At 40.4% G+C, this 26,924-nt stretch overlaps 1 protein-coding gene and 1 pseudogene across 1 annotated transcript in view; one reads left to right on the top strand and one right to left on the bottom strand.

Moving 5' to 3' along the window:
• HSD17B11 (hydroxysteroid 17-beta dehydrogenase 11) overlaps nucleotides 1-26,924 on the bottom strand; it is a 39,270-nt gene that overhangs the window by 8,136 nt on the left and 4,210 nt on the right. The window contains exons 2-5 of the mRNA XM_001495980.5: nucleotides 18,909-19,016; nucleotides 12,892-13,023; nucleotides 11,564-11,670; nucleotides 3,822-3,959 (exon numbers count right to left, since the gene is read on the bottom strand). Coding sequence (XP_001496030.1) covers nucleotides 3,822-3,959; nucleotides 11,564-11,670; nucleotides 12,892-13,023; nucleotides 18,909-19,016 — 485 coding nt within the window. The remainder of the gene's footprint in view (nucleotides 1-3,821; nucleotides 3,960-11,563; nucleotides 11,671-12,891; nucleotides 13,024-18,908; nucleotides 19,017-26,924) is intronic.
• On the top strand, nucleotides 16,551-21,104 carry LOC102151100 (calicin-like; annotated as a pseudogene).

Raw genomic sequence — 26,924 nt, 5'->3', positions numbered from 1 at the left:
GATTAATAGGATGAAGGAAAAGCCCCACATGATCATCTCAATAGGCACAGAAAAAGCATTTGACACAATCCAACACCCTTTCATGGGAAAAAAAAAAACCACTCAACAAACTGGGAACATAAGGCAACTTCCTTAACCCAATTTTTATAGGCACTTGTATGATGCAGTCTGATTTGTATAAGCAAAGTCGAATAGAGAAGATAACAGGACTTATTAAATAGGAAAAGATGATGTCAACCTTTCCAATGATCAAAAAGAACCTGACATAGAAGTACTGTTTTTATCCTGTCATACTGGCAAAAATTAGAAGTGTGCTAATATTTAAAGCCGACAAAGGTGAGGGGAATGGGCACTTGATCCCCTGCCGATGGGAGGAAAAATTAGGGCAGCCCTTCTGGAGGGCAATCTAATAAATCTACCAAAAGTAATTAAGTTCCTACTGTTTGATTTGGCAATTCTGTTTCAAAAAAACAATCATAACAGAATGGTTAGAAAAGTGAGCAAAGATACAGACACACACATACATATATACATACATGTACATATAATATGAATATATAAATACATATGTCTGTACGTATACATGCACACACAAACAAGAATATGCACTTATTACAATAATGAAAGATTTGATATCTAAATGTCCATCAATAGAGAAGATGTCTACCCAAAGAGTGTTAGGCTAACATTAAAAAGAATAAAGTAAGGTAGCTCTCTATATATCAACACAGAAAGCTGACAACAGCACATTGTTAAGTCAAAAAGGCAACTTCCAGAATAGTATGTACGTTCCCATGTAGCAGAAAAAGAAATGCATTAAATTAAGAAGTATAGCCTCTTAAATTGGAAAGCTGTAATTGGAAATCTAATTTTTCAGTAAAGTTATCTCTGGAAGAGTAGCATCTTTGAGGGGACTTTTCTCTATATTACTTAAATTTTGTTTATAATCATCATATACTATCAGAAAAGCGATAAAGATATTTCCAATGAAATATTTAATATACATTTTTAAAATGATGATTCTCAGGAAAGAAATTTCAATTAAAAATTTGTGTTAAAAAATAAAGCTAGGAATAGCGTGGCATTTGGAGTCAAGGACCCAGGTAGGAATTCCAGTCTGCCACTTTGGGGCCGTGGGACCTTGGGCAATTTTCTTTACTTCTCCAAGTTTCAGCTTCTTTGTCTGTAAAATGGGCATAGCAAGACTTATCTTGCAGAATTGTTATAAGGATTAGAGCAGGGGTAGGTAAACTATCCCCCGGGCCAAATCTAGCCCTCCTGGATGAGAGATTAGAGGTGGTTTATGCAAGGTATTAGACCTACTGGGGTACGTGGTAATTTAGTAGGCCTTCAATAAATGCTTTTTTTTCTTTTTTGAGGAAGATTCGCCCTGAGCTAACATCTGTGTCCATTTTTCTCTACTTTATATGTGGGACGCCTGTCACAGCATGGCTTGATAAGCGGTGCGTAGGTCTGCACCCAGGATCTGAACCAGCGAACCCTGGGCCGCCAAAGTCAAGCGTGCAAATTTAACTGCTATGCCACTGGGCCGGCACCAATAAATGCTTTTAATAAAACGATTTCTTGATATCCAAGTTTGTTTAACAAAAATAACTCAGCTGTCAAAAAAAATTACTCAGAACACCTAATTACACTTAATTCCAATAACTCAGGTTAATGCTGCATTATAACCTTCACAGTAAACTCACTTCTTTGCAAAGTGTTAGATGTGTAAATATAAGAATCAATAAGCTACATGTCTGATGTGCTTTAAAAGTGAATTTAAGTTCCAACATTAATATGATACAAATTATTTTGAGTCAGTCATTTAGAGGTTGGTTCAGCTTCCTCCTTTCAGAAAGGCTGTCCCCGTGTAAAACGGGAAAAGTTTAGTCTGAATCTCAGCTCTTCTACTTATGGGCAAATTACTTTGTCTTGTGAAGCAAAGTATTCTCATGAGGTTTAAGAAAATTATGGAATTTATTTAGTGTCCAAAATATAAATCAGAGTAGGATCTCTCTGTCCTCTAATTAGAAGAACTAAGAGTTTAGATTAAAACCAACTTTACCTTTGGCATCCACTCTAGTATCAGCTTATCTTCAAAGGGATTCACCTGGCAGGCCCAGGCCCCGGACCCTTCCTTAGCTGGGTTACATTCCCGACATTAGGCTGGAATCATGCCAACTTCTATTTACACTCCCCTCCCTCCCTCCCCCGCCAGCTAGCTTCCCAATTATTTTCCGATTGTACTAGTAGAGCTTTGCCAGGAGAGGGCACCCTTGCCCACATGAAGGTTAGCGTCTGTGGCTTCTTGTCCAGGGGCCAAGGGTAAAAAATACGATTATGATTTTAAAAAATATGGTGTCTATTTTTAACTGCTGAAAGACAGTCTGAATGAAATATATCATTTTAGTATCTAAATCCTGAAAATAATGGAAGAAATTGGCAAATTTTATCCTCAGGGATGGTACTCACCTCTTCCTTCGACACCTCCTGTCAGTTTTAGTGAACTTTTTTTTTTTTTTAAGATTTTATTTTTCCTTTTTTGCTCCAAAGCCCCGAGGTACATAATTGTGTATTTTTAGTTATGGGTCCTTCTAGTTGTGGCATGTGGGACGCCACCTCAGCATGGCTTGAGGAGCGGTGCCATGTCCGCGCCCAGGATTCAAACTGGCGAAACCCTGGGCCACCGAAGCAGAGTGTGTGATCTCAACCACTCGGCCACGGGGTCGGCCCCTAGTGAACTCTTTTTAAAAAAAATGACTTAATTTATTTTTATCGAGATATGTTTGCCATATCACATTGTGTAGGTTTAAGGTGTACAATGTGTTGATTTGACACATTTATATATTGCAATATGATTCCCACCGTAGCAATGGCTAACGTCTCTATCACATCGAATGATTATTTCTTTTTTGTAGTGGGAACAATTAAGATCTAGCTTCTGAGCAACTTTGAAGTTTATAATACAGTATTGTTGCCTATAATCATAACGCTGAGGGAAGTAAGCAGTTTAGTTACTGCTTCCAGAACCCTATGTGCCATATATGCGAGTTATACAAAATTGACATTTAATCTGCACCTAGAGAGAAGTCTAGAAGGACGTTCATCAAAATGTTAAGAGTAGTTTCCACTGGACAGAGAGGTTTAAGGAAATTTAAAAAGAAACTTTCTTATTTGTATTATTCTACATGTTGGAATTAAAACAAAGTATGCATCATATTTACAAAGACGTTAAAGCTATTCCCAAAGATAGGAAACATGAAAAATTAACCTCAGAGCTGATCCTTTGTAATTTTCTTTGTTAACCAAGGAAAGACTCTGATCTGATACTCATTTTGGAGGATAATGACTAGATCACTGAAGGAATGTGTTTTTCACACTGTGGTCCTGGGTTATCTCTATCAGAATGACCTATGATGCTTGTTAACCATACAGAGATCCAGGCCCCCTTCTCCACCACTACCCTATCCCAACCAAACCCAATAAATCAACACCTCTGGGAGTGGGGCCCTCCGTGGTTCCCAAGCACTCCTGGTGAAATCCATGTGTATGGAAGTCTGAGAACCACTGCTTAGGGGAAGAAAGAAGGGAGGATTTGAAAGTTCACCTGTATCATTCATATTTATGTCTATATACAATTCTCTTCCTCTCTATCTCTCCACCCGTTTTCCCACAATCCATAGAAGCTGAGACTGAGATGAGCTAAGGGCATCAAATATCGGGTATTTCAAGGCTTAAAATACTTAGGAAAACCCACACAATAGCTGATATTCATAGCAAACGCCAATCCTTTTGTCTCCATTTCTGTCTCCGCTTACCTGGTACTCGGGTTTTTGATGAAGCCAGTGTTTATGAAATTAGGGCAGAGACACGTTGTTTTGACTCCGGTTCTTTTTAAGGCAGCCAGTTCTTCCGTCAAACCTCTATGAAATCCAACAGCAGCAAACTTGCTCGAACTGCAAATAAACAGAGGTCACCAAATAATTCAAGAAAGCTGCTACATCTATTGACTTCAGACGTCTGTTTTCCTTAGTTAAACGTGGTCCTCTGCCCAGCAGCGTGGGCAGCGCCTGAATCTCAGGGCCCAGTCCAGACCTACTGTCACCGACTAACTGCCCCGAGGAACTCAAGGGTGGGTTCGGAAGCATTTAACTGTTTAAGAGACGCAATCAGCAACCACCCTGAACCAGACCAAGCCCCACCCACCAGAGCAACATGACACACACATGCTTGCGCCTTGTTACTGTAACCTACTGTGTATGTGGAAGCAAGTTTTCCAACTGAGCCTGCCCAAGTGGATGCCCACCTCTGCCTTTTGAATATTCATCCTCCATCCGAAATAAAAGGTCCCTGTTTCCCTTTGTTCAGCGACACCACGATTTTGGAAACGATCCCTCATGGTCTCCTATTTGCTGCAAATATAACCTACTTTGTGTGACAACTACTTGTGGAGAGTCTGGAGGCCATCTCCCTTTGGTTTCGGTAACTACTGAATCAGAATCTGCATTTTAGCCCATCCTCAGGTAACTCTATAGGCATACTGAAGCCTAAAAAGCACAGACATAGAAGATTTACTGCATCCCAGCATCATTTATCAGTCCCAGCATCATTCATCAGTGAGAATTGAGTAGGTTTAAATGTTTTGTTAGGAAAATTGTTAGGGTGTTTGTTTCCGTTGTTGCCGTTTCCACAAAATTTAATGTCACTATAGGCTGTTCATTATTTACTATATGTTCACGGAATTTATTGGGAAATTCTCCTGAATAAGTCCTAGTCTTCCTTTAAGTCTCAGCTTGACTTCCTCCAAGAGGCCTTTCCCGAACCCTAGTTTAAATCATTCCTCCATTATATAGTAATCTTCAGTTTTCCAAAATAGCATGCCCCGGATTTGTAATTAAATATTCATGAGGGTGAATTTTTTAATGTCTGTCCCCCATACCTTTCACTTAAGCTCCATGACTGTTTTGGCCTCCAGTGAAGCCCCAGAGCCTAGCCCAGTGTTTGATGTGTAATACGTGCACAATAAATATTTGTCAAATGAATGAATCAAAATGCAAAGCAATTCTTATTGTCATAACTCCTTCATTCAGAAGGAGAAGGGAAATTAATCATACGTCTACATGGACATTACTTCCCCAGTTAGCTTTTTAAAAAAACTGCTTATTGAGGGGCTGGCTGGATGGCACAGCGGTTAAGTTTGCACTTTCTGCTTCTCAGTGGCCCGGGGTTCAGCGGTTTGGATCCCGGGTGCGGACACGGCACTGCTTGGCACACCATGCTGTGGTAGGCGCCCCACATATAAAGTAGAGGAAGATGGGCATGGATGTTAGCTCAGGGCCAGTCTTCCTCAGCAAAAAGAGAAGGTTTGGCAGTAGTTAGCTCAGGGCTAATCTTCCTCAAAAAAAAAAAAAACAACTGCTTTATTGAGATATAAATTCACACATCATATAATTCACCCATTTAAAGTGTACAATTCAATGGTTTTTGGAATATTACATTATTAATTTTTAAAAATTGTGCAAAAATATTTATAACAAAATTTGCCATTTTAACCGTTTTTTTTTTCCTTTTTCTCCCCAAAGCCCCCCAGTACACAGTTGTATATTCTTCGTTGTGGGTCCTTCTAGTTGTGGCATGTGGGACTCTGCCCAGCATGGTTTGATGAGCAGTGCCATGTCCGCGCTCAGGATTCTAACCAACGAAACACTGGGCCGCCTGCAGCGGAGTGTGCGAACTTAACCACTCGGCCACGGGGCCAGCCCCTTAACCATTTTTAAGTGTACAATTCAGTGGCATTAATTATCAGATTCTTTTTCTATAAGTCTGAATGGATTAGTAATTATACAAAGCAGCTGTAAGTTCTTGCCAATTAACCTGTGCTTTGGAAAATAAAAGGCTGAGGAAATTTTTCTTTCACCTATTTTTTTTTAAAGCTTAGACATATATTGAAGTCTTAAAAGAAACATTGCTAGATTCAATTGTATAAAATGTAAATCTTCTGGGGCCGGCCGGTGGCACAGCGGTTAGGTGCGCAGGTTCCACTTCGGCAGCCCGGGGTTTGCCAGTTCAGCTCCTGGGTGCGGACAAGGCACCGCTTGTTAAGCCATGCTGTGGTAGGCGTCCCACATATAAAGTAGAGGAAGATGGGCATGGATGTTAGCTCAGGGCCAGTCTTCCTCAGCAAAAAGAGTAGGATTGGCAGCAGATGTTAGCTCAGGGCTAGTCTTCCTCAAAAAAACCCACAAAACTTCTGTACATTGAAAAACAACACAAACAAAAATAATCCTATCTAAAATTGATTACTATATGCCAGAGACTGTCCTCAGTTATTCAGATGCATTATTTAATTTAATCCTTACAACAATTCTATGGAATAAATACCGTTATGATCCCGATTTACCAAAAATGAAACGGAGGCCACAGAGGGTTATAGAACTGGCCCAAAGACACAGAACAAAGTGGTAGCATCAGGCTTTAAAGCTGGGCGACAAACCAGGCCTCTAAATGATATAGTCGAAACTTTATTAATTAGCTCCCGACCAAGCTAAGAGACAAGTGACAAACTGGTAAAGCATTTGCAACATATAAGACAAGGATAACGGTTAGTATATGACAACTTTTATAAATGAATAAGACGATACTCTAATGGATAAATGGCTAAGGAACATTAACAGAAAATTTATAAAATAAAAACACCAATAGATATATGCATATAAAATGTTTATATCAAAAGTAATGAACATAAATGTAAAGTAAAACAAGACAGCATTTTTGCCTAGCAGTAATGGTAAGGATATGAGGAAACTTTTGTTTGAGTTGTTTTTCAACGTACAGAATATTTTCATTTCATATAATTGAACTAGCAATCTTTTCTTTCTAAGCCTTCAATACATGTCTAAGCTTGAAAACAAAAGTGAGAGAGAACTTTCCATAGCTTTCTATTTTCCAAAGCACAGGTTAATTGGCAGCCTTTTCTGGAAGGCAATTTGGCAAAAGGTATCAAATTCATTAAAAATATGTCATGCTCTTAGATCTAGTAATTTCTCCTTTAAGTATTTATACCAAGAAAAAAGTTGACCATGTTTATAAAGATTTATATTCAAAGACAGTCCCTGGGGTCTATAGATCCTGAGGGCAAACAGCTAGAAACAATTCTAAATCTCTGCAGTGGGCGGCTATCGTTTTTGCCCATTGGTGTTCACATTCCCTTGTTCCAGAAGCATCACTGACTTTGTCAGGTAACGCCCCCCTCTCCTCTCCAGACAGTGGCTGGATCCAAGTCGGTCTAGTTAGAGTGAACTCTAGAACTGGAACGTTTAAAGGCATTACTGGGAAGCCATGCCTTTTCCTCCACCTGCTGGATGTGGAGTTCAAAGGCTATTCCAGAACTGCTGGTGGCCATCTACCAACAGAGGAGGACGGTCTGCCTGAGACTTGATTAGAGCCCCAAACTTCCTCTCTAGGTCTGGGGCAGTCTAAGTTTTGCATTCCTTGCAACTGGGAGCGTCCTGACAAATAAATTACCCAACAATAATGGATGAATTGAATAAATAGTGGCACATATGTACAGGGGCATACCATGCAGGAATTGAAAGTGACATTGTACATATATATTTATTAACATGACAAACATCATTTTAAATTAAAAAAGGGCAAGATTATGTATGTAGATTTTTTTTCAATGCATGATTATATATCTGCATTTAAAATGCCCTAAAAAATTACAATATGCTCACCTTGGAGAGAATATCAGTAAATTTTCTTTTTTTCTTTAACTAAACTGTATTTTCTGATTTTTCTTATGTGAACCAAAAGTGCAGAAATATATTAAAACTCAGAGTTAATGATCTTGAGTGTGTTAAAGAAATTTTACAGTTTTGAACTTTAGAGTGGATTTGTTTTTAGACATATATATGAAAGCTAAAAGTGAGTGGATTTTTTTCTGCACTTTGTAACATTACATCAAATTTCTTATTAATAATTTGAGTTAATATTTCTTATTTCAAATTAATCTCTTAAATAACATTTCATTACAAGTTAATGATCACAACTCAATTTTGCCATGTCCTCCCATACTGGTAACTTTTAACACTCAGGAGCCAGAGCATATAGGATTAGTTCCACTGGGGCAGAGAATTCTGGAAGCTAAAATGAGAGGTGGGACCTTCCCATTTTGTGTAATATAGGGAAGTGGAATTGGAATGTAATACCAACAGGCACCCTCCTGTTATTGAATATTTGCAGGATTCCAGGTTCCATGCTAAGTGCCTAACATCATATCATTTAAACTTTACAGCACCCTGATGAGTCAGTTTGTTGCTATTATTAGCCTATTTTATGGATGAAGAAAATGAAGCATAGAGAAGTTGAGTAATTTGCCAAAGGCCATACAAAGTTAGTAAGTGATTGAATAAAGATTCATAACATCATTATTTATAATAATCCTACCTTGGAAATAACCCAAATGTTGATAAATAGTAGGATGGAAAAAGAAATTAATGTCTAGTCACTCGACGTAATACTATACAGGCATGAAAATGATTGAACTACAGCTACCAACAAAAACACAGAAAACTCTCACAAACACAGTGTGATTTCATGTATATAAAGATCAAAAAGAGGCAAAATTAATCTCTGGTGTTACACGTCAGTATAGGTGTTATCTTTGGGAAGGAAAGAGGGAATGGTGGTTGGGAAGAATTCCAAAATGAGCTTCTGGGGTCTTGTTAATGTTCTGTTTTTTGACTGCACGATGGTTAAATAGATGTGTCCACTTTGTGGTAACCCTTTGAGCTGTATGCTTATAATTTCTGCATTTTTATAAATGTATGCTATACTTCAATTAAAAAGTTTATGTTTTAAGAAGCAGTGTCTCAGTTTAGTGGCCCAATTGTTAATAACAACAGCTGATAAAATTGCTTTCTGCTGGGAGAAGCCTTCAGTGTGTCTCTGCGAAAGTCCTACCATTGATGAGATGCTGAGCAAAAACCAGTGAACTGAATTGAAGCTAATTGTGGTCAGTCAGGGTCACAGACTGCAGCAGCTCAGGCCAGTGAGAGCTGAGGATCCAAAGAGGAGGTGTGCAAGGGCAAGCAAACCACAGATCTGTCCCAAAGCTGGATGTGTACAAACCACTCGTGTGGTTACAACCCTGCCTATTAGCCCAAATGGCGCCTTTGTGTGAATCAGAGAAAGCCACTCCTCTTCTTAAGCTACTTTACTGCCATCTGCTGGAAAATCTCTTTAATCTCAAAGGTCCCGGACGTGAACACTGCACTCTAGAATTGTGTGGTGCCCAACCTGCATATCTGTGTGTGTCATTCCTCCTTTGATAATGCTCGATGAGAACCCTTCTGCTGAAAGCACCATCAGTAGACACTAAAATAAATTTGTTTCTCACACAAAGCATGCTCTCTCTTGGTTTTCACTGCTAACCACTCAGTGGATTGGAATCAAATCCGAATCAAAAGAGCTACAGTATTTACTATGGCAAGAGAAGGAGGAAGTGTCCTCTTTGCTTAACTCCATGCCTGGAGACTGAGACAGAATCTGGCAGGGAGTGGAGTGTCATGTAACAACCAGGGAGCACACCTGCAACTACCTTTCATCAAGGAAGTGGAATAATGGCAAACTGTATTAGCCCTTGACCACTAAGGGCTCACTGCCAAACTTAAACTGCCTCTGAGAGAGACAATATGCAGCCTGGACACCATAGGTTTGCTCGGTGACCATGTCAGCAGGTATTTCCTCTTTTTTCAGAAACTCCATCCAAGTCTATATTTAATGAATTTATTTTTTTTAAGGCTTCAGTGCATAGTTGTGCGTCCTGGTTGTTAGTTAAGGTCTCTACGTGCCGCCACAGTATGACAACTGACAGGCAGGTGGCGTGGTTCCACGACTGGGAAACGACCCTGGGCTGTGGCGGCGGGAGCACTGAATCTTAACGACTAGGCCACCAGGGCTGGCTCTATATTTATTTTGAAAACTATTAGAAAACAAATAATAGCGTTCAGTAAGAAAGGAAAGAGATAGAGATGAACGAAAAGAACACACAAGTTAGCAAGAATATACACCACGCCATTTTAACTCGACCACACCTACAGATGGCTGTTCTTAGGTAACGGCAAGACGCGTGATTTTTATTTTCTTTTTTTGTTCATCTATGTCTTCTTTCTCTCTTTCTCTTTCTTACTGAACATATATTTATTTTCTAATAGTTTAAAAAATATATAAAGACTTGGATTGAGTTTCTAAAACAAAGATGAAATAACTGCTACAGCAGGACAGAGCAGACCTGTGGTGTCCAGATTGCACACTGTCTCTCTCAGAGCCAGGTGAAGCTTGGCATGAGCCCCCAGCCATCATGGACTAATACAATTTGGCATGTATTCCACTTCCTTGATGAAAGATAGCTGCAGGTGCTGCTGCCAGGCTCATATGCTCATATCTCATATGAAAACAAGCTACCCATCCATGCCTATGTCTATATATTTATACACAAATCTATAGCTATATATACAATTATATGTTGTTTCTAGAATTTATATGCTTAGTTCCAAAAAAGCACAATAGTAGAAAACAAATTTGAGCATTATTCATTTGCATATTTATTTGCACAATCATAATTCAACATTTTAAGAGTTATTATTTGCTAAAATACAGAAATGACCAAGAACTGTTAGGTCGTGTGCAACCAGTAGGATTGCCTTGGCTGCAGTGGCCTCACTGATCCCTTCTTTATAGCATACAGTGGAGCACACCATTACTGTGCCCTGCTTACCACAGTAAGTTCTTCAGTCATTACAGTGCCGTGGGTCCCATCCCCCTACTCCCCCAGGAAGATTAGCCCTGAGCTAACATCTGTTGCCAATCTTCCTTGTTTTTTGCTTGAGGAAGATTAGCCCTGAGCTAACATCTGCTGCCAATCCTCCTCTTTTTGCTGAGAAAGACTGGTCTTGAGCTAACATCCGTGCTCATCTTCCTCTACTCTAGATGTAGGACGCCTGCCACGGCATGGCTTGACAAGCGGTGCATCAGTCTGCACCTGGCATCTGAACCAGCAAACCCTGGGCCACCGAAGCAGAGCATTCGAACTTAACCGCTGTGCCACTAGGCTGGACCCTGACGTGGATTTTTAAGTGGATAACTACTAAAATTTTTTTTACAACAATTCCATTGTTTGGATGATTTTAATGTTTAGAATTCCAGATTATACTATCTCAACATTATTTTGTTTCCACAAAATTCTTTTATTAAAAATTATTAATATGGTACAAAAATATTGCTCTTGTCTCGTAATTCCTTGCTGCTACAAGGGATGCGAAATGCTTTAAGCAGTTGGCTTCTAACTGGATCATTTCCCTGCAGCCACCTCTAGAAAGGTCATCCTCAGAGGGCATCAATGATGACTAATTCTGCTGTACAAGAGACTTGGTGCAACTCTTTCTGCCTATCTCAGCAACTTCAAGTCTATCATCATTTAATGGGAGTTCTCATCAGGGTAAGAAATCACACATAAGTTAAACGTAGGAACCAACGAAGGAAACACATGTTTACATACCAATAAGCCAGTAAGAAGGGGACCACAGTATGCCCGGCTGCTGAAGCCACAGTGACAATATGGCCATGATTGTTATTCATCATCGCTGGAAGAAATGCCTTTGCAGTCTAGAAATAGTTTTTATTAAAAAAGAAAAGAATGTTGTTATTTCTGATTTGCAAACCTATTGGAAATATTTCTAACCAAAGGTGTATTTTGTTAACATCGCTCTTGGCATAAACGAAAAAACCGAAATTATTTGCCAAATGCAGTAACATAAGGCAAGTGGATAGGGTGCCCAGATTAAAAAAACTAAGCAAAACAATGGATACTGGAAGCTCTGAAAATCATGCCATTTAAATTGTTAACTTCTCAAGTCCCCAGATCCTCCACTTTTTGTCACTGATGTCTTTTATCATCTCATATATTGAGTAGGTATAATAAAGTTATGAAAAAGATTTACATTTAATGTGAAATTGTTAGAAAACAGTTTCTTTATGTCACCAAAATACTGAAGTGAATGGCAATCTTCCAGTAGTCACGGAATAATTCAAGCAATAAATATTTATTGAACACCTACTATTTGCTGGGGATTCAGAAACAAATAAGACAATACCCTACATTTTAACAGAGGTGGAAAGACAGGCAAACTTGTAAGCCAAAAAATATACAAAGATGGATGTCAATAACTTGGGAATAATAACATAAAACAATACTGCATTTTCACCAACCTCAATATTCTTTTGAGATTACTCATTCCGAATTCACATCCAAGAAAACTATGAGGGACTCTTAGGAACTGGCGATTTGGGCAATACTTAGACTATTCAAAAACTCTCATTATCTTGCTTTATATATTATTTGAGACTTTGAATGGTGAGGCTCATAATAAAGTTTGCAATTTGGGGGCCAGAAAATAACACAAGGCTTGAGTCTCATGATAATCTAAAAGTCAACTGGGGTCACCTCGGATAGCATCACAGAAGATGACTCAGATGATCCCTAATCCCTTCTTTCATCTCTAAGTAGGATCACACAGAGATGTGAGGATCTAGCTGAGAATTAAAACATACATAACACCTGAAGTTCATTATTATTATTATTAATTATTATTATTAACATTTTTTGAGAGAGGAGGAAGAATGATTGGTGGGATTTGGTTGTAGTACAAAAAATGATCTCTGTGTAGAACGTTATTCCTGGTACCTGGAGAAAACTCTGTATGGATTTAGTATTGATCAATCCAAAACTTAGTATTGATTTGATATGTCCTTATGTCTGCTGAAAGCTCTACTTTAATCTTTGGGCTTTAGAAAAGGGAACGTTTTTGTAAAAGAAATCCTACTTACCCAGAAATGTGCAAGTGTATTAACTTCAAAAGTCTTTTCAATCTGAGGGTCTTGTGTAGCAAACAGATCTGATGTGTAGACGACACCAGCATTATTTACTAAAATACTAACATCTCCTATTTCTGCCTTCACCTTTAAAAACAAAATAAGAAAAATCTGTATTATTAAGAGGTATGAGAGTAGGTTTGCATGCAATGACTATTACAAAAGTATGTGTTTTTCTATTAGATACGGGGAAAAAGTAGTTACATAATCTATATGCCAACACACACAAAAAAACCTTTTAATTTTAGGTGCTTAATTTCAAAATAGGCCTGCTTGTAAGTCTACTGGCAGAAATATTCTTTCGTTTAATCTCTGGACTTTGCTCTATTGATTACATCTCAAGAGGCATTTGGTTAACAAAAATATAACTGGTGACAAAAAAGCAGCAGTATTTTTTAAATACTACTTTAAAAGGTAAGCAAGAAAAAAAATTAATGGGCAAATGCAGGGACTATTATGGGGAACTATGTGAAACTGATTATACAATTCAACTGGCCATACCTTCTATTTCTTTATTTGTGTGATCACTTCATCTATTGCTCACCAACCTGTCTCCACCAAGTGACAGCAGACTTAGGGCCTAGTAACGCAAGAACCATCTCACTTGATATTTTTACGGTTCTTCGAGTAACTAGGCTTCTCAGTGGATGGACTTTAGAGTTACAGTGCATTTTGTTATACATTGTGTTCCAAATAAAAGCTAGCTTCTACTAATAGAGTTACCATTATGTAGATAGCGTTGCCTGCGTTGGGGGACTGAGGGGAAGGTGGCAAATAGCCTATTAAAGCCCTTCATTGTTCTATGCAGTTTACACAATTTCGTTATTGATCTCACTTAATTCGCCCAGCAATTCTATGAGGTAGCAACTCTTACTATGCTCATTTTAAAGATGAGAAATGTGAAACATAGAATGGCTGTCTCTTGCCTAAGGTCACAAGGCTTCAATATGAAAGATCACCTGGAGCTGGGACTCTCCCAGATCCTCTGGTCAGAGCCCAAGACAGACCTCAAACCTCAAAGAGAAAGCACGCCAGGGCAGGGTCCAGCGACAGCCCAGCAGGACGCCAGTGTGCCACCGCTGGAGGCTCATCAGCCAGAACTGAATTTCATCAGGTTCTATTTAGATTATTAACGTCAAGCTAAGTTATCTGGCCCTTGATGAACTCTATTTGTAACTATATCCACATGTCTAGTACAACATGAAAACTGTTGTTCAGAATAATGCCCCTAAGTTATTGAGAAAAACAGGGCATTTTATATGGCTGAATTGATAAAGTTGCCGTAATGTCTCCAAATTAATGTGACTCAAAATATAAATTACTGTTTTATATTGACCCTTCCTTCAACCTTGAGCTCCCCGTCATCACCTATTGTCTCTCCAGGGTGTAAATGTCTGCTTTGCACATTTCTTAATAACGAAAGCAATCCGAGAGTTTAATTGCTTAGGTGCATAAAATTGTCCTGATACCAAAATAGCCATATCAAAATAGCTACTTCAAAATGTCTGATAATCATGTGTTATTGCATGTACTCTGTTTAAGCATATAGTTTACCTTAGAACAACGTCAGTAAAAACACTGGTTGAAATACATGGGGTAAGTCCAAATAATAAAATTATCTTTGCCAGAAAAGCCTCTTCCCGGATGAGTCTGGAGATGAATGTTTTCCTTCTAGGTAACTAAGGATGCTGGGCTAGTAAATTCCATTAATAATGGTTAATAACAAAATTATACAGACAATATTGGTGTTTCTATTATAGTACTAATAACTAATTCTTAGAAAGTGACTACTGAGTGCCTGGTGCTGTTCTAAGAACTGAACATGACTAGGGGCTGGCCCCGTGGCCGAGTGGTTAAGTTCGCGCGCTCCGCTGCAGGCGGCCCAGTGTTTCGTCGGTTCGAATCCTGGGCGCGGACATGGCACTGCTCGTCAGACCACGCTGAGGCAGCGTCCCACATGCCACAACTAGAGGAACCCACAACGAAGAATACACAACTATGTACCGGGGGGCTTTGGGGAGAAAAAGGAAAAAATAAAATCTTTAAAAAAAAAAAAAAAAAAAGAACTGAACATGACTAACTCAACCCTCATAACAACCCTATGAGGTAATACTGCGTTAACTCCCATTTTATAATTGAAAGTTAGGCACAGAGAGGTTATGTAACTTGCCCAAGGTGATATAGCTCGTATTAACCAGAGAGCGCTCATCTCTACGAGGGAGACTCATTGTCTCCTTAAGTAAAGTTAAGTAAAAGTTAAGTAAAATACTTATTGCTAAATGCAGATGTTTCTGACCTATAGGCCTTGCTCTTACTGTAACTGCCTTCAGGAAAGCCATTTCCCACCAGTGGCCTTGGTAAGTTCTAACTTTCTTTTGACTTAGCTCAAGTCTCATCAATAATAAAGAGGCATCAGTTTGAAACAGAAGATTACAATCTAAAAATAGAAGTTAAAAATATCCCCAAATCTAAAATTTCCTAAGCAAGTCTGGTTGAACCGGAATCCTTACACCAGACTGAATCAGAATGTCCAGGAGAGAGGGCCAGGACTGTGTATTTTAAAGAATTTGCCCAGCTAAGTCTAAGAACCTTCCTGCTATTATAGTATTTAGGTAACAAGTACATGCATGAATGCCTTCAGAGTGAAACCCCATTATATATAGCACATCTCATCTGTATATAGAAGAGGCAAATCATGCTTCATAGAAATAGATCTACCTACCATTAAAGCCTGATAGGGGCTGGCCTGCTGGCGCAGTGGTTAAGTGCGCATGTTCCACTTCGGCAGCCCGGGGTTCGTTTGGATCCTGGGTGCGGACATGGCACTGCTTGGCAAGCCATGCTGTGGTAGGTGCCCCACGTATAATGTAGAGGAAGATGGGCACAGATGTTAGCTCAGGGCCAGTCTTCCTCAGCAAAAAGAGGAGGATTGGCGGCAGATGTTAGCTCAGGGCTAATCCTCCTTAAAAAATAAATAAATAAATAGAGCCTGATAAACAGGTTTTCCTAACTTCCTAATTCAGTTCTTTCACTGGGCTTCAGAAAACTCTGCCAGTGATTCTGCAGTGTCATCCAAGGATTCACTTGCATCAGAATCAGATGGGCTGCCGCGGGGCGAAGCCTACCCAGTGCCTGCCAGGCCAGAGTCCAGTCTCAGCTGGAGCAGTTGCCAGCGGCCCTGCTAGGAGTGGAAGTGCTGCCCCGCGCACCCCCAGCCCCAGTGGTCATCTCCCAGGCCGGCCCTGCCGAGCTCCGCCCCGACGCTGCCTGCGCTCCCCGCTGCCGCCCCTGCCCCAGCCCACGCAGGGTTGGGGGCCCCTGTGGCCAAGCACCAGGAGCAGCCTGCCCTTATCCCTCCTTAACCACTCCCTGCCCAACTGGCTCTGACATTCCAGAAGCAGCCTTGAACTGACGTTTGAAGGTCCAGGTGGCAGCTGCAACCCATCTCTGAGCTGCCTCCTGAGCCCTGGGCCCTGGGCTCTAGGTCCCCTTAGGGTATCTGGCCTTGGCAGGTTGGAGACGTCAGAGGGGAGAAAGGTCCTGAGCGTCTGAGAAAGGCCTCAGGAGGGTCTGCATTGTGATGACCTCATCCACTCTATGACATCATCCTCTCTCCCACCCTCTACTCCTCCCCAATCAACTGCTCTGCAAACAACCATCAGTCTGAATCCCAGTGGCCTAAGAAAGTATTTTCTCCACTAGCTGCTGCTGATCTGTCTTAGCCAGCAAGAAGTACCATGAAACGGGACTTCACCGAGAAAAGCTACGACAGCTTCATGCTGCAGAAACTGAACGAACAGAGGCAATGCAGAGAGTACTGGGACACGACCCTGACTGCGGACCACAATATCCTCTTTGCATATCACAATGTGCTGGCTGCTGTCTCTCCAGTAGCGAAGGGACTCATCTCTAGTGGTGATGTGAAGACCACCGGTGAGCTCTTTATCACCGTTGACCCCAACTACCTGAGTGGCCACGGTGGACCAGCTCCTGGACTACTTCTGTGGTGGCAAGGTGGTGATCTTAGAGCAGAATGCGGAGGAGCTCCTTCGTGAGGCCCAGTATTTCAACACAACACACCTTAGAATCCACTGCAATGACTTCCTCATTAAGTCCATTAACCCTGTCAACTGCTGGCGCTACCTCATCTTGGCTGAGACGTTTGCGCTCAAAGAGTTATTGGACTTGGCCTGCTCTGGCATTTGTGACAACCTCCACCACTGGGCCAATCCTAAGGGCTTCACGCAGCCTGATGACTTCATGTGCTGTCCACCTGTCATCTTCGGCCACCTGCTTCAAAGATGAAAACCTTCATGCGCTCAACAAGGAGCAGGCTCTCAACGCACTCATAAATTGGGTATACTTCTGGAAGGATAAGCAGGAGAAGTATTTCATGAAGTTCTTCTATTATATCAATTTCAGTGCCATCTCCAACAAGACGCTGATGTTTGCCAGCAACAAGCTGAGGGGCATGGAGCACAACGCAGCCCACACAACCCTGATTGAGTCTTTGTGGAGTGAAAGCAGGAGAGGCCATCCAGCCTGCTGAGCTACCAGCAGGAAGGGGCCCTGCTTGATTCAGTGGTCATCCTAGGTGGCCAAAAGGCTCAAGGCAAGTTCAACGATGGAGTGCTGGCCTATACCATCCCCAAGAACCTGTGGGTGAAGCTCTCAGAGATGCCCCATGAGGCAGCAGCACTTAGTGCCGCCTCTGCTGGCCACTACATCTACATCTCTGGTGGCACCACTCACCAGATTTCAGGGCTGATGACAGCTTGGTGGTATGACATGGGTGACAACTCCTGGAGCAAGTTGCCTGACCTGCCAATTGGGCTTGTCTTCCACACTATGGTGACTTACCGGGGGACAGTGTACTCAGTGGGTGGGAGCATTGCCCCAAGGCAGTATGTCTCTAATATCTATGGGTATGATGAGTGCAAGAAGGCCTGGTGCCTTCCTGGGAAGATGAGCAGCCCTATGGATGCCACAGCTGTGATTACCAAGAGGACCAGAACCTGTACATTGTCACCTGGCAGTGCTTGGTGAAGTGCTCCAGAGTATCACCTTCCCCATTAAATTCAACCACTGGCCCCTGCTCTCTTTTTATAAAGACAACATCCTCTGTGTGCACAGCCATTGGCAGAAATCAACCTGCAGAAGATAAAGGCCAACAAGACAACCATCCCTCTGCCTCTCTTGCCCAACAACTGCCCTTTGGATGAGTCCCATGCTACATGCTCCACTGGAGAGGGCAGGGTGTGGGGGTGTCACCACAGCCAGCGATGTCAGAAAAAGGACTCCACCTTCAATCCAAAGGCCTACTTGCTGGACCAAAAGACAGGCAAGTGGAAGACCCTGGCCACCCCACCGGAGGCACTGGACTGTCCCGCCTGCTGTCTAGTCAAGCTACCTTGCAGGATTCTTCAAAGGAATTAAATCACTTTTTAGTTGGGAGAATTAAAAAAAAAGAAAAGAAACAGATGGGTGAGGTGTGGGTGCATAGGGTACAAACATGCAGATTCCTGGGACCAGCCCTCAACCTACTGAAGAAAAACCTCTACAGTGCTTATTTATTTATTTATTTTTGGTGAGGAAGATTCACCTTGAGCTAACATCCATGCCAATCTTCCTCTATTTTGTATGTGGGAGGCCTCCACAGCATGGCTGATGAGTGGAGTATGTCCACACCCAGGATTAGAACTCACGAACCCTGGCCGCTGAAGAGGTGCGCGTGGAACTTTGATCACTTGGCCACAGGGCCAGCCCCAACTGGGTGCTTATTTTTTAACCAGCTCCCTAAAAGATTCAAGAACACACTGAAGTCTGGGCCTCAGTTCTAGGTTCTCGTTCTGGGTCTGCCCCTAGCTGGCGATCACAAAACTTCTGTTGCTTTCTCTGCATCATGACTGGTCATGTCCAGAATCCCTCCCAGCTCTGACATAATATGATTCTAACCAAATGTAAGATCCCACCTTCTTCGCAGTGCTGTAAATATCTTCTCGGTTGCTGCAGTCCACCACGAAGGCATGCGCCCTTGCGCCCAGTCTCCTGCATTCAGCTGCTGTTTCTTCAATTCCATGCTAGGAAAAGCAACAAAGAGGGTGAGGAGAACAAAATAAGTGACATGAGCACATTACATCAACAGCTGAAAATAATTAAAGGAAGTCAGATTCTTGGAACTAGAATTGGGCAAGAATTGAACCGAAACATATTTCTGACCAGGATTTAGACACTCCACCCTCAGTACTCTGACTAGCTTCTGTTATTTGGAACTGAATCTAAAGTAAGCTTTTCAAAAGAAGACAGAAGTCTTAAAATACTTGTTTTGTATTCAAGAATTTTACATACTTTGTGAATGTATGTATATATGTGTGTGTATTCTCTTTCAGGCTTTAAAAAATAACATCAAGCTTTTTTTCCATGTCACCAAAAGATAATCATGGACATCAATTTTCTGGCTGCAAAAATAAATAATAATAAGCTCAGAGATAAATAATAATGAGATGAATAAGCTCAGAAAGGTCATACTGTAGTAGAAAGAAACATAAAATAAGTGAAATAGTTAGGGAGGACCGTATGAAATTGTTATTGTTTTAGAATAAAGGATTGGATATTGGCAGTTTTGTATGGTTCAAACTAATACACTATGGTAAGTATAATAGAGCTATATTCAGGGGCCAGCCTGGTGGTGCAGTGGTTATGTTTGCATGTTCCACTTCGGTGGCCTAGGGTTCACTGGTTTGGGTCCCGGGTGCCGAGCTATGCACTGCTTGTCAAGCCATGCTGTGGCAGCATCCCACATATAAAGTAGAGGAAGATGGGCACGGATATTAGCTCAGGGCCAGTCTTCCTCAGCAAAAAAGAGGAGGATTGGCAGCGGATGTTAGCTCAGGGCTAATCTTCCTCAAAAAAAAAAAAAAAATAGAGCTCTATTCAGAGAGTTATGGAAACACAGGGGAGGGGCATGTAATACAATTCGAGAAGAGGCACCTGAATTGGGTCTTGAGGGTGGATAGAACAGGCAGGTAAAGAGAGGGGAAAGGGCACACCAGGCAGAGTGTAAGCAAAAGGCCGGATAGGAGAAAGGTTCTGTGCAGAAGCTCTAGCAGATTGGTGCTGCTGAGTCACAAAGTTCAAGGTCAGCAGGAGTACAGATTAAAGGGCATTATACGTCATATTAAGTTTTGTCCAAAAAGTTAGTGGGGAGCTACTGACTGAATTACAGGATCAGACTTGTGTATTATATTCATTACTCTTGCTAATGTACAAAGAGCAGATTTTAGGGGTCAACACTAGAGGAAGAGAGAAAAATTAAGAGGCAGTTACAGTGATTCAGGCAAGAAATAATACCAGCTTGAACTGTGGCACTAGCACAAAGAATGTAGAGAAGAGAGCAATCTTCAAAATATAGTCATGCGCCTCATGAGGATGTTTCGGTCAACAGTGGACCCCATGTCCGATGGTGGGCCCATAACAGTAGTACCACATAGCCTAGGTGTGTAGTGGGCTAGACCATCCAAGTTTGTGTAAGTACACTCTGTGATGCTCAGACAACGACAAAATGGCCTAATGACACATTTCTCAGCTATCTCCGACGCATGACTGTAGTCCATCTTTAGGAGGCAAAAGCAGCAGGATTCGATGACCGCGTGAGGAAGCTGGGAAGGAACCAAAGCTGGCATCCTCGGTTTTCAGTTTTGGTTACTGGAAACATGGTGCTGCAAGAAATCAGACGGAGATCACAAGGAGAGAGCAGATTTGAGAAAAGGAATGAAGAGCCCAATCTGGGGCATTGATTTTGAGTCACCTTAAATTCAGGGTCAGACCATGGCATTCTGTTTTTGGTTTTTGTTTCTATTTTTCCTGGTTTGCTGCCTTGCTTTTGACCAATTTTGTAGCTTTTTTATTTTAAAGAATGTCTCAAATGATACCTTGGATTGAGCTTTAGTATGTGAACTCTGCAAGCCAAGAAATTATGTCAGTTAATGCACAAGTGGAAAAACTTACTACATTTACACTCATGTGCAAATTTGCTACAAACAGCAATTACGTTTGTAGAAAAACCAAGCCTGAACAGCTATGGAAAGAATTAGCAGTTTGCATAATGAGCTTATTGTGGCAGTAAAAGGAAATGGTGTTTTCCCTCTACTGGAATCTCCCACTGAAACTGTAGCACACTCTGATGAGGAGCCCTTATTCCCCAAAGGACAAGAAAACATCTCAGGGGGCCTTTTGCTGCTCTCCTGGACTCAACAGGCAGCTTTTAGCACTTTCCTTTAAAAGCATATATATACAGGCTTGTGAAATTTCAGTTGTAGATTATTTTTTAGTCATATTATAGGTGTACCACTTCACCCTTTGTGCACATGCCCACCTCCTCTTTCCCCCAGTAACCACTAACCTGTTCTCTTTGTTCATGTGTTTATCTTCCACATATGAGTGAAATCACATGGTGTTCGTCTTTCTCTGTCTGGCTTATTTTGCTTAACATAATACCCTCAAGGTCCATCCATGTTGTTGTGAATGGGACAATTTTATCCTTTTTTACAGCCGAGTAGTATTCCATTGTATATATATACCATATCTTCTTTATCCAATCATCAGTCGATGGGCACTTGGGTTGCTTCCAAGTCTTGGCTATTATAAATAATGCTGCAATGAACATAGGGGTGCATGGGTCTCTTTGAATTGCCGATTTCAAGTTGTTTGGATAGATACCCAGTAGTAGGATGGATGGGTCATATGGTATTTCTATTTTTAATTTTTTGAGAAATCTCCATACTGTTTTCCATCATGGCTGCACAAGTTTGCATTCCCACCAGCAGTGTATGAGGGTTCCTTTTTCTCCACAACCTCTCCAACATCTGTCATTTTTTATCTTGGTTAGTTTAGCCATTCTAACGTGTGTAAGGTGATATCTTAGAGTAGTTTTGATTTGCATTTCCCTGATAATCAGTGATGATGAGCACATGTGCCTATTGGCCATCCGTATATCTTCTTGGGAGAAATGTTTGCTTGTATCCTCTGCCCATTTTTTGATCAGGTTGTTTGACTTTTTGTTGTTGAGTTGCATGAGTTCTTTATATATTATGGAGATTAACCCTTTGTCAGATATATGATTTGCAAATATTTTTTCCCAGTTCGTGGGTTGTTTTTTTGTTTCAATCCTGTTTTCCCTTGCCTTGTAGAAGCCCTTTAGTCTGATGAAGTCCCATTTGTTTATTCTTTCTATTGTTTCCCTTGTCCAAGAAGACATGGTGTCCGAAAAGATCCTTTTAAGACTGATGTCAAAGAGTGTACTTGCCTATATTTTCTTCTAGAAGCCTTATGGTTTCAGGTCTTACCTTTAGGTCTTTGATCCATTCTGAGTTTATTTTGGTGAATGGTGAAAAAGAATGGTCAATTTTCAATCTTTTACATGTGGCTGTCCAGTTTTCCCAGCACCATTTGTTGAAGAGACTTTCTTTTCTCCATTGTAGGCCCTCAGCTCCTTTGTCGAAGATTAGCTGTCCATAGATGTGTGGTTTTATTTCTGGGCTTTCAATTCTGTTCCATTGATCTGTGCACCTGTTTTTGTACCAGTACCATGCTGTTTTGATTACTGTAGCTTTGTAGTATGTTTTGAAGTCAGGGATTGTGATGTCTCCAGCTTTGTTCTTTTTTCTCACGATTACTTTAGCAATTTGGGGTCTTTTGTTGCCCCATACGAATTTTAGGATTCTTTGTTCTATTTATGTGAAGAATATCATTGGGATTCTGATTGGGATGGCATTGAATCTGTAGATTGCTTTAGGTAGTATGGACATTTTAACTATGTTTATTCTTCTAATCCATGTGCATGGGATGTCTTTCCATCTCTTTCTGTCATCATCAATATGTTTCAGGAAAGCCTTGTAGTTTTCATTATATAGGTCTTTCACTTCCTTGCTTAAGTTTATTCCAAGATATTTTATTCTTTTTGTTGTGGTTGTGAATGGGATTGTGTTCTCGAGTTCTCTTTCTGTTAGTTCATTATTAGAGTATAGAAATGCTACTGATTTACATACATGATTTTGTACCCTGCAACTTTGCTGTAATTGTTGATTACTTCTAGTAGCTTTCTGATGGATTTTTTTAGGGTTTTCTATATATAAGATCATGTTGTCTGCAAATAGTGAGAGTTTCACTTTTTCATTGCCTATTTGGATTCCTTTTATTTCTTTTTCCTGCCTAATTGCTCTGGCCAAAACCGCCAGTGCTATGTTGAATAGGAGTGGTGAGAGTGGGCACACTGGTCTTGTTCCTGTTCTCAGATGGATGGCTTTCAGTTCCTTTAAAAGTATGTTTTATTAATAGTATATATGATGGAATATTATTCAGCCTTCAAAAGGAATAAAATTCTCACACATGCTACAACGTGGATGAACCTTGAGGATGTGAAGCTAAGTGAGATAAGCCAGACACAAAAGGACAGATATTGCATAATGCCAGTCATATGAGCTACCTAGAGTGGTCAAATTCAGAGACAGAAAGTAGAATGGTGGTTGTCAGGGGCTGGGGAAGAGGGGAATGGGGAGTACTTGTTCAATGAGTACAGAGTTTCAGCTTGGAATGAAGAAAAATTTCTGGAGATGGATAATAGAGATCATTGCATAACAATGTGAATGTACTACTGCCACTGAACTGTTGAACTGTTGAACTGCCACTTAAAATTGGTTAAAATGGAAAATTTCATGTTATATATATTTTATCACCATAAAAAAGATTTTCAAAAGTCTATTATATTGAGGGGTTGGCCCCATGGCCAAGTGGTTAAGCTCGTGTGCTCCGCTGCAGGCCCAGTGTTTCGTCGGTTCAAATCCTGGGTGCGGACATGGCACTGCTCATCAAACCATGCTGAGGCAGCGTCCCACATGCCACAACTAGAAGGACCCACAATGAAGGATATACAACTATGTACCAGGGGGCTTTGGGGAGAAAAAGGAAAAAAATAAAAAAAATCTTTAAAAAAAAGTATATTATATTGATTTTTTGGGTCTTCTCAAATTTTAATCGTGGACTCCCCTTTAGTCTTTACTTATCATTCTTTGCCCTCTATCCCCACAACTAAAACCTTTTGCCCATTACCTAGATTACTACACATCTAAATGTTTTTCTGATTCCTTCCATTACTTTTTTTCCAATTATTCACTAATTCACCTATTCATTCAATCAACAGTCTTTGCATATATACTATGTGCTCACCCACCACTTACTGTAAATTTATCTTCTCAAATTTATCTAACCAGGCATGGGGGTGAGAATGGTCAAGAAATATGAGATTTTCTACATAGAAGAGAATGAATAATTCATAGCACCAGTCCCAGTAGAATAACAAAGCCAAAGCCACACCAATCCCTCCCTAAATGCACGTTCCATTTTTGTAGACTTCATGATGAATATGACGATGTCAGTCCCTGACGTCCTCAGATGGATATATTTGGACTCTGCTCTCCTTGCTGCTTGAGTTAATCTGAGAAACTACCTCTGGTGACAATTTGTCTTTGTATCCTAGGTAAACAGAATTTGTTCTGGCCCCTCCCTGCCCTTCCAGCTGGATCCTAAGAGAATCTTAACTTCTACTTCACTTTCTCACTCATTCTCCACACTTCCATCAGCCCAAGAGTTTTACACCTCTAGGTTCTGCTGCTTGGACTGCTCGAAATTGCCACTCCACTCTACTTCCCCAGTCGGGTTTAGTGGTTCTTGGACTTTTATAATCTCAAAATCTGTAAAATTCCAAGAAAAGTAGACTGGGGTGTATATACTGAACTAGGACTGCCAACCTTTTATTTGGCCAAATAAGGACATTAAAAATTAATGCAACTAGATTATAGAAGAAATTAAAGAAGAAATCAAATATTATCTGGAGACAAATGAAAATGAAAACACGCCATACCAACTCATTTGGGACGCAGCAAAAGTAGCCCTAAGAGGGAAATTCATTGCAATACAGGCTCACCTCACTAAACAAGAAAAAGCTCACATAAGCAACCTCAAACGACACCTAACAGAATTAGAAAAAGAAGAACAAACAAAGCCCAAAGTCAGTAGAAGGAGGGAAATAATAAAAATTAGAGCAGAAATAAACGATATTGAAACAAAAAAGACAGTAGAAAGGATCAATGAAACAAAGAGATGCTCCTTTGAAAAAATTAACAAAATCAACAAACCCTTAGCCAGACTCACCAAGAAAAGAAGAGAGAAATCCCAAATAAATAAAATTAGGAATGAGAGAGGAGAAATCACAACGGATACTAAAGAAATACAAGGGATCATAAGAGAATACTATGAAAAACTATATGCCAACAAATTGAACAACCTAGAAGAAATGGACAAATTCCTAGACTCTTACAACCACCCCAAACTGAATCAGGAAGAAATAGAGAATCTGAATAGACCAATCACAAGTAAAGAAACAGGAACAGTAATCAAAAACCTCCCCCAAAATAAGAGTCCAGGACCAGACGGCTTCTCTGGAGAATTCTACCAAACATTCAAAGAAGATTTAATACCTATCCTTCTCAAACTATTCCAGAATATTGAGGAAGATGGAGAACTCCCTAACACATTCTATGAAGCCGACATCACTCTGATCCCCAAACCTGACAAGGACAACACAAAGAAGGAAAACTACAGGCCAATATCACTGATGAACATAGATGCAAAATTCTGGCAAACTGAATACAGCAATACATCAAAAAGATTATACACCATGATCAAGTGGGATTTATGCCAGGGACACAGGGATGGTTTAACATCTGCAAGTCAATCAATGTGATACACTACATTAACAAAATGAGAAACAAAAACCACATGATCATCTCAATAGATGCAGAGAAAGCATTTGACAAGATCCAACATCCGTTTATGATAAAAACCCTCAATAAAATGGGTATAGAAGGAAAGTACCTCAACATCATAAAGGCCATATATGACAAACCCACAGCCAACATCATACTCAACGGACAAAAACTGAAAGCCATCCCTCTGAGGACAGGAACAAGACAAGGGTGCCCACTTTCACCACTCCTATTCAACATAGTACTGGAGGTGTTGGCCAGAGCAATTCGGCAGGAAAAAGAAATAAAAGGAATTCAAATAGGCAATGAAGAAGTAAAACTCTCGCTGTTTGCAGACGACATGATGTTATATATAGAAAACCCAAAAGAATCCACAGGAAAACTATTAGAAACAATCAACAGCTACAGTAAAGTTGCAGGGTATAAAATCAACATACATAAATCAGTAGCATTTCTATACACTAACAATAAAGTAACAGAAAAAGAACTCAAGAACGCAATCCCATTCACTATGGCAATGAAAAGAATAAAATACCTTGGGATAAATTTAACCAAGGAAGTGAAAGATTTATACAATGAAAACTACAAGACTTTCTTGAAAGAAATCGACGATGACATAAAGAGATGGAAAGACATTTCATGCACATGGATTGGAAGAATAAACATAGTTAAAATGTCCATACTACCTAAAGCAATCTACAGATTCAACGCCATCCCAATCAGAATCCCAATGACATTGTTTACAGAAATTGAACAAAGAATCCTAAAATTCATATGGGGCAACAAAAGACCGAGAATTGCCAAACCAATCCTGGGCAAGAAAAACAAAGCCGGAGGCATCACAATCCCTGACTTCAAAACATACTACAAAGCTACAGTAATCAAAACAGCATGGTACTGGTACAAAAACAGGTGCACAGATCAATGGAACAGAATTGAAAGCCCAGAAATAAAACCACACATCTATGGACAGCTAATCTTCGACAAAGGAGCTGAGGGCCTACAATGGAGAAAAGAAAGTCTCTTCAACAAATGGTGCTGGGAAAACTGGACAGCCACATGTAAAAGATTGAAAATTGACCATTCTTTTTCACCATTCACAAAAATAAACTCAAAATGGATCAAAGACCTAAACATTAGGCCTGAAACAATAAGTCTTCTAGAAGA

Source organism: Equus caballus, chromosome 3 (assembly GCF_041296265.1).
Source record: "Equus caballus isolate H_3958 breed thoroughbred chromosome 3, TB-T2T, whole genome shotgun sequence".
In the NCBI taxonomy this organism is placed as follows: domain Eukaryota; kingdom Metazoa; phylum Chordata; class Mammalia; order Perissodactyla; family Equidae; genus Equus; species Equus caballus.
Note: the sequence above shows the minus strand (reverse complement) of the source record. Positions and strands in the feature narration are given on the sequence as shown.